The following is an 8,723-nucleotide window of genomic DNA, read 5'->3' on the forward strand; positions in this document are numbered from 1 at the left end:
CGTCATATGTATTTTTACTACAAAATACAGTATTGTGAGTTTCATTTGCTCCCTTTTTTAATGCTTTTGCAATATATATTTTTGGAACTGAGAATACATGCGCTGCTTTTATAACTGTTTTACGAAATAGACACAAGTAATTGAAACTACATTCTATGGTTGAATTGTTATACCGGATATCGCCCTTGTTGAACTTGGTAGCCTAAGAATTGGTGTTTATTATAATTGCCACCAATTGACGCGAATCCTAAAGATAGATTTATGGGCTTTGACGCGCCCCAGTCAGAGAATTTGAACTGCTTTAGTACTTCGATGTTTATATGTTTGGGGATATTCTAGATGCATTTTGTTAATGTCGGTTACCAGGTGTTCAATCTATATGAATGAATTTTAAACACTTGCGAGTGTATGATTATTGAATAAATGAAATCTTGTGGTCTATTAAAATTATGGAAATGATTGATTACGATAAACTAATGAACTCACCAACCTTTTGGTTGACACTTGAAAGCATGTTTATTCTCAGGTTTGAAAGAAATCTTCCGCTGTGCATTTGCTCATTTAGAGATATTACTTGGAGTCATTCATGACATATTTCAAAAGACGTTGCATTCGAGTCATTGATTTCATCAAGATTATTATTAAGTTAATTATAGTTGGATATATTATGAAATGGTATGCATGCTGTCAATTTTCGATGTAATGAAAGTTTGTCTTTTTAAAAACGAATGCAATGTTTGTAAAATGTATCATATAGAGGTCAAGTACCTCGCGATGTAACCAAATGTAATGTATTCGTCCAGATGGATTAGGACGGGGCATGAAATGAATTGTGTGATGATTTAGCTTCAGTTAATGATTCACGAGTCTTTATGGATTGATTTTGAACGGAATCCCAGCTTGAAAGTGTTTGATTCAAAAAATCACTCTTCAAGTTCATATGAAGACTGTTGCTCACTATTGTTCATCATTAGTACAATTTGATAAAAGCCAATCATATTTGATTGTAAAAATTCAATCACGTGTGATTGTAAACCCAATCACATGTGATTCTGCATGTCAAATTCAATCACATCATATGTGATTGTAGAATCCAATCACATGTGATAAAAATCTGATCCAAAAGTTGAGATTCGTTTCTTGTATTTTCAACTTAGATTAAGATGTAAATGAATACAACTCTTAATTAAATATAATTTACATTATTTTGGAAATTTTTAATTCTGTGTTTAACATGTGCCTTGAGGCACAAGTTAACTTTTCCGTAATACTCCTTAATATTTATTTCGTATATTCCGTATATAAACAAGGGTTTACTTTATTCTGTTGACACCTTAAAAACTCGTTAGCAGACCACAACGAATCCGAATTTCCGCCGTTTGCCACCGTAATCCTTCGTAACATTATCAAACACTTCCGCCGTCTATATTCATTGCCGGCTGTAGATATGGGCAAAGCTGCAAACCCGGCAGCAAAGTCTTCACTTAAAATCATAAAAGATGATGTTTATTATGATTCAGTTATCCCTAAGCGTATCAAATTATTTGAATCTATCAAAGATCAACAGATTGCTCACCTCCAGTCAATCTCCGGTGATCCAATCAAGTAAGTTTATTGAATTTTAACGCCGTTTCATATTAAACAGTTGGTGTTAGTTTGAAGCAGTTGCTACGCTTTAGTTAATAGTGCTTCAAATTCAATGTTGTTTGATAGTTAGTTCGTTTAGGCATTTTATCAAACAGTTGGTGTGCGTCAGCTAATATTTTTTTAATTATTTAATTTAATAGAGTTACATTACCTGATGGCACCGTGAAAGAAGGAAAGAAGTGGGAAACAACTCCTTTAGATATAGCAAAAGAGTTATCAAAAAGTTTGGCGTCGAATGCATTGATTTCACAGGTTGATGATGTGTTGTGGGATATGACAAGACCTTTGGAAAGTGATTGTAAGTTGAAAATATTCACTTTCGATAGTAACGAGGGTCGTGACACCTTTTGGCATTCGAGTGCGCATATTCTTGGCCAGGTAATGGTGTAAAAAGTTAAATGTGCTTCGTGCTTATTAAATGGATCGCGTATTTACTTGTTTATCTTTATTTTGAACTCGTTGCAGGCTCTAGAACAAACTTATGGATGCAAATTGTGTATCGGGCCATGTACTACAAGAGGAGAGGTAACCTCCTAATTCTCGTTTAATTAATTAGCTAAATTTAATTTAAACCACACAACAGTGTATTTATCCACTTATAGGATCTTACAAGTATAATGAATATGATGTTTGTTATAATTGTTGTTATTATTGGTAAATTCAACTGAAGTTAGTAATTTTTAACAAAGTTTAACTGGTTTCTAATCGTCTATCGAACACACACTTGCCCGTATGTGATTTCTCATGCAATTGCTGTTGTAACAGGGTTTCTACTATGATGGTTTCTATGGAGACCTTGGATTAAATGATGATCACTTTGATCAGATTGTTAATGGTGCAAAGAAAGCTGTTGCGGTAGTTTGCAATTATATTTTTGTAGAAGTTGATGAATTATATTATTATTTTTGTTTAAAATTTGAGATGCATACTTGTTTTGTTTTACTGTACTGAAAATCACTAAGTTAAAGATGTTTTCTTCAGGAAAAGCAAGCTTTTGAGCGAATTGAAGTTACACGAGAACAGGCTCTTGAGATGTTCTCTGATAACCAGTTTAAGGTGAAAGTTCTTATCAAACATATATATAATATAGTTTATATTGATTTTTAAATTTTGGAACACATCTTAATGGATCTTATTTTTATTAAAACTATTATCAGGTTGAAATCATAAGCAGCCTACCTGAAGACAAGACTATTACAGTCTACAGATGTGGGCCGTTAGTCGATCTGTGCCGCGGACCCCATATACCAAATACCGCTTTTGTCAAAGCGATTGCTTGCTTAAAGTTAAATTAGTTTTCATCTATCAAGATAAAGAATTTGTTGCATATTTACATATTTTCATTTTTTTTAAATTTATCTTCAGGCTTCAGCAGCTTACTGGAAGGGGGATAAAGATCGTGAAAGCTTACAAAGAGTTTATGGGATATCTTTTCCTGACCAAAAACGTCTCAAGGTTATTATTTTTGTTTTCATCACTCCAACGTTGATTTACAGATCAACACCCTTTAGGTTTTAGTCTTTATCTAGTATTTTAATTTTAATTCTTGCAGGAATACATCGCGATGTTAGAAGAAGCAAAAAAATATGACCACAGGGAGTTGGGCAAGAAGCAGGAATTATTCTTTTTTCACCCACTTAGGTAAGTTGTAATTCAGTAATTTATTAAAGGTGTCAGTTTTGACCTGTTAAATTATAAATGGTTTGATACCTTTGTGTTTTCTGTTATCAAACCAGTTGGTGGAATCGTTTAAACTACTAGAATTGGTAAAATCGGTTGTCAGCAACCTAAATTATCTGATCACATTTGAACACCAATTGTATAGTTTTTCATCTGACCCGTTACCCACTTTTTTTACTGCAAATACTTACTATCTTTTATATATATGTTTCAGCCCGGGAAGTTGTTTTTTTCTTCCCCATGGTGAACGGGTAACTGCTAAATTGATTGCCTTTATAGAAGGAGAGTATCGTAAAAGAGGTTACCACAAGGTGACATGTTTTTATTTCGTATCGCTTATACTTTGATATTAGGTATGTTATAGAATCTTAGTATCTTACATGTTGTAGCTTTGATTTGCAGGTTACCACACCCAATATGTATAATATGCAGCTATGGGAAACCTCAGGTCATGCTGCCAATTACAAAGAGAACATGTTTGTATTTGATGTAAGCCTTACAATATTAATATTCTCAACATTGCTCTTTTTTCAATTCATTAATAAACAATGCTCTTACGATGATGAATAAATGGTTGAATTACCTAAAGTGTTCAACTGTTTATAGTTCTAAATGTGGACACCACATTGGTAATGGACATGGTAATCACGGGTTAATTTTTTTACTTAGTTTGTGTTGTTTAGATACTTGCTTGTGTATGTCTGTGGTCAGTTGAATACACATATATAATTTCCTTTATTTTTTTGTATGTGTTACTGGCTTTTGCTGTAACTTTTTTTTTTTATGCTCATTTTTTCTCTATGTAATGCACAGATAGAAAAGCAAGAATTTGGGCTTAAACCAATGAACTGTCCAGGACATTGTTTGATATTTGATTACAGAGTTCGTTCTTACAGGGGTCCGTTTTCTTTCTAAGGTAGCTATGATGATTTTTTATTATTAAATATAACATCCTTTGTTAGAAGTGATGTAAACTATATAATGGGGGGTTCGTTCTATTTCAATTCCTTCAAAAAGAATTTGCTTTAACTGTAGTATTTAGTAATCCTGGCTTTTTCTGTAAACATAAATGATAAATGATGCAGTTTTACACCGTCACTTGGCCCGTCCATTATCATCTCTAGCACTATTTAAATGTTTGCTATACTACTTTAAAAGCTATTAGGATTTATATCATTTTCATTTTACAGAACTTCCACTTCGTCTAGCCGACTTCGGAGTTCTACATCGAAATGAAGCCAGTGGTGCATTGACCGGGTTGACTCGTGTTCGAAGATTTATGCAGTTTTTTACTGGTCTTGATGTTTGTACATCATGTCTAAATTTGAGTAAAGAACATAAACTTTATTTTATCAACAACAACAATACCTAATCGCACATATGTTGCACTTTACACTTCTAATTTTTTGTGTTATACGTAGTAACTGCAATCTAATCATGTTTTACTTTTTAGGATGATGCTCATATTTTCTGTAGAGAATCCCAGGTAAAATTTATAATTCACTCAGTAAATATTTCTTTGAAACATGTCTTTGACAGTTTCTTCGATATATACAGATAAAAGATGTAGTCAAGAATGTCTTAAAATTCATCAATTACGCGTATGATATATTTGGTTTCACCTATGAGTTAAAGCTTTCCACAGTATGTGCATCAAGTCTATAAACTAACTATAGCTACTTAGTATGAACTTGTGTATATAGCACTATTGCTATAAGTATTTGCTATAGAAATCCAAAGTGTAATATAATTCTTTTATTTTTTTGTTTGTGTTAATAGAGGCCAGAAAAATATCTAGGAGATCTGGAAACATGGGATAAAGCCGAGAAAGCACTTGAAGATGCATTGAACGAATTCAAAAACGAATTCGGAAAGACATGGGAGGTAAGAGTTCAAACATGTCTTTTTAAAAAAATTTATGAACAGTCAAAACTGTAATACAAGAACTAGGTCTAAACCGGACCGGACATGACAAGACATGTTTAGTTCAGTTTTTGCAATTTTTGAATTTGTTTTAGATTCTTGATTCTAGACTTCTCCAAAAGTTGGTTTTTGATCCACTTCAATTGGTCTGTAACCAATCTGAACTAGTTTTTTTTTTTTTAGTTTTGTATTTATTTTTAAAAAAATCTGGAAGTGTTCTAAAGTTTTTTAGAAATTATTTCTGTTATGAAATTTGGTTTAGTTCTTCCTTATTATTAAGTAAATTGAAATACAAGATTGTTACAGAAACTGGTAAAGGGGTCAAAAGTTACCAGAAGTGTAATTTTCAATGCTTACAACTTTCTAAACCTTTTAAATCAAAATTATATATTACCATTGCCATATATTTGTATCTTAAAATCACATTTCACATGATAATTTTCATTCAAAATGCACAAAATGATGTTATTACAGACGACCCAACCTGTCCCTTTAGAGTTTAGACCCATACCAAAACCACCCATTTTGACCCGGTATCACTATTGCCCATTTTGCCACCACTTGGTTCTGCACCTAGCTGCTTTGTTTAATTTCTTTTATTTTCTATCTTTATGTTCTGTGCTGGTAGATCAATGAAGCCAATGGCGCATTTTACGGGCCAAAAATTGATTTATCTGTTTCAGATGCAATGAAAAGGAAATTTCAGTGTGCAACATTACAGGTTATTCTCAAACACCAACCATAATTTTATCAAGAGCTTTTCTATACAACTAATGGATGTTTGTTGTTACAGTTGGACTTTCAACTACCTCAACGATTCAATTTAACATACTCAGCTGAAGACGATACTAAAAGGGAGAGGCCTGTTATGATACACAGAGCTATTTTAGGGTCGGTTGAACGTATGTTTGCTATTTTATTGGAGCACTACAAGGGAAAATGGCCCTTTTGGCTTAGCCCTCGTCAAGCAATTGTTTGCTCGGTTTCTGATAAATCCCTAGCTTATGGTCAACAGGTATTTACATGCTTTCGTTTTATGCTTTATGTCTGGGTCAACTGGGTCAAACAGTTCAATAGTAATCTTACCTGGCACTTAATTTCATTTTCTATCTCTGTTTAGTTTCTGATAGTGAATTATTGTGAACTACAGAGTATTATAGATCAATATCAGATGTTAAGGCTATCCTAAAAAAATTTAAAAAAACACAATTATATTTTCTCTAAATGCGATTAGTAAAATCCTTAAGAATCTCAATTCAACTTTATGGTAATGGTAATGATTGAATAAACAACCGATGATAATAATTTTTTACTCTTACTTTTTCATAAATCAAAAGATCAGATGAGAGAATTGTGTTTTGATGGAAGCAAATTTTTTGTTATATACATGTATTGCTGATATATATATGAATAATAATGGTCACAAATATGTTATATAAAGGAGTATATTGATTGATTGATTGATTTTGACAGGTAAAAGAGCAGATTGATGCAGCTGGTTATTATGTTGACATAGATTCATCTGATAGAACAATCCAGAAGAAGGTACGAGAAGCTCAGCTGGCGCAGTACAATTACATTCTTGTTGTTGGTGAAGATGAAGTCAACAACGGAAAGGTAAGCATTTATCATCACGTGTTTTATTATATATATATATATATATATATATATATATATATATATATATATATATATATATATATATATATATATATATATATATATATATGGGCAGGATCAATGGGGAAGTAACCAATCGGGGAAGCAAATTTTTTTTTTTTCGTTTTTTTTTGAATTTTTTTTCTGGCATCAAGATCACACGAAAATATGAACATTTAGAAGAGACACTTCGTGATGAATGTTATTATTTAGGCGAGAAAACGATCGACAAAAATAACATTCAAGATAATATTGTTCGTGAAGAATATGAACGTTTTTTTTCTTCATGTTTTGTGAAGTAAAATTTAGTCCGATTTAGAGTTTAGGGTTTAGGGTTTAGGGTTTTAGGGTTTAGGGTTTGGTGTTTTGGGTTTATTCCATAAACCCAAAACACCAAAGGGTTTAGGGTTTAGGGTTTTAGGTTTTAGGGTTTAGGGTTTGGTGTTTTGGGTTTATTCCATAAACCCAAAACACCAAACCCTAAACCCTAAACTCTAAACCGTTCGTGTTAAAAACTCAATCTAAATCCTAAATCTAAACCCTAAACCCTAAATTTCTAAACCCTAATATCTAAACCCTATAAACCCTAATATCTAAACCCCAATAGCTAAAACCTCAAAATACGTTCGAAAAACACGATAATTGATATATATTACTTCTTCGATCGTTTTTCCGCCAAAATAAAAACATTTATCACAAAGTGTCTCTACTAAATGTTCATATTTTCATCTCATCTATAATGTTCGTGAACAAAGTTTTTTCAATAAACGAAAAAAAAAAGTTTTTGCTTCCCCCCGCTTCCTCCCGAATGGTTACTTCCCTCTTAATCCTACCACTATATATATATATAGGGAGATGATCCATCGGAAGTACGCCTTTTATCCCGAAACATCTAAACTTAGTCAATACAAAATGTAAAAAAGTGAAATTTTAAATATAAGTTGATCAAATATGATGAATTTTTTTGTGAGTGTTAATATTCATCACAAGCCATTTAAAAATCGCATTCACATTACAAAAATAGCTAAATAAAATCTAACAAATGTTGATCACTGTGAATGTTAACATCCATTGATGAATTCTTTCTTCGCTTGAAAAATATTACACTATAAAACTTTAATACAGAGTAGTTAATTAACATTCTATATGAAGAATGTTAAAGTTATATTCATGAAGCAATGTCATAAAATTCATCATTATGAATGTCAAATGTTAACTAATACTCGTGATGAATGTTAATGATTACTTAAAAAAAATATGTTTACTTCTTTTTTGGGCTTGTTTAATGGGCTGTAGATCCATATATAAATTTAAGCCCATTCCGTCCATATTAGAATTTTTTTTTTAAAGGAAATGGTGTAGATTTTGGTAGTGATTTGCAGACATACTTTGCTTATTAAATAATTGTTCCTTATTGCTAATTTCTAATATACTCTACTTTGTGTCTTATACATAACGTTACAAAATGATTATAACTTGAACAATTTGCATTTGTAGGTAAGTGTGAGTGTTAGGGACAAACAAGAGCACTCGGTCAAGACAATTCCTGATCTCCTTAATCATTTCAAGGAAGAAGTCGACAATTTTCGCTAGTAATGCCTCACAGATGAAAGTTTAAAACCTATTTTTTATAAACAAAAGTGCAATTAGAGTTTTTTATGATGTTAATTGTGCAAAACAACTACTACTAGTTACTGTTCTTGTGCTGAAATGTGATTGCTATACTAATTCAGGAAGTTGCATAGTTTGTTTTCATTTAAATAATACAGTTTAGATTTATCAACCCACGTACATACATACCTTATCAATAAAAT

At 31.8% G+C, this 8,723-nt stretch overlaps 1 protein-coding gene across 1 annotated transcript; it reads left to right on the forward strand.

The window, feature by feature from the left end:
• The first annotated feature begins 1,391 nt into the window (after positions 1–1,391).
• On the forward strand, positions 1,392–8,641 carry LOC139861613 (threonine--tRNA ligase, mitochondrial 1-like). The gene is made up of 19 exons (XM_071850059.1): positions 1,392–1,605; positions 1,788–2,025; positions 2,113–2,172; positions 2,413–2,502; positions 2,629–2,703; positions 2,805–2,931; positions 3,011–3,102; positions 3,200–3,288; positions 3,542–3,638; positions 3,730–3,816; positions 4,141–4,225; positions 4,518–4,630; positions 4,781–4,813; positions 4,885–4,971; positions 5,107–5,211; positions 5,879–5,971; positions 6,044–6,265; positions 6,724–6,867; positions 8,407–8,641. The coding sequence occupies exons 1-19, from the start codon at positions 1,448–1,450 to the stop codon at positions 8,500–8,502; spliced, it is 2,091 nt and encodes a 696-aa protein (XP_071706160.1). The 5' UTR covers positions 1,392–1,447; the 3' UTR covers positions 8,503–8,641.
• The last annotated feature ends 82 nt before the right edge of the window (positions 8,642–8,723 follow it).

Source organism: Rutidosis leptorrhynchoides, chromosome 8, assembly GCF_046630445.1.
Source record: "Rutidosis leptorrhynchoides isolate AG116_Rl617_1_P2 chromosome 8, CSIRO_AGI_Rlap_v1, whole genome shotgun sequence".
NCBI lineage: Eukaryota > Viridiplantae > Streptophyta > Magnoliopsida > Asterales > Asteraceae > Rutidosis > Rutidosis leptorrhynchoides.

Bases quoted from the DNA above. Each gene is read 5' to 3' on its own strand.
- LOC139861613 (XM_071850059.1), top strand. From the start codon at position 1,448: ATGGGCAAAGCTGCAAACCCGGCAGCAAAGTCTTCACTTAAAATCATA. The intron at 2,503-2,628 runs GTAGTTTGCAAT...TGTTTTCTTCAG, and splicing joins GTGCAAAGAAAGCTGTTGCG to GAAAAGCAAGCTTTTGAGCG. The intron at 2,932-3,010 runs AGTTAAATTAGT...AAATTTATCTTC, and splicing joins CAAAGCGATTGCTTGCTTAA to AGGCTTCAGCAGCTTACTGG.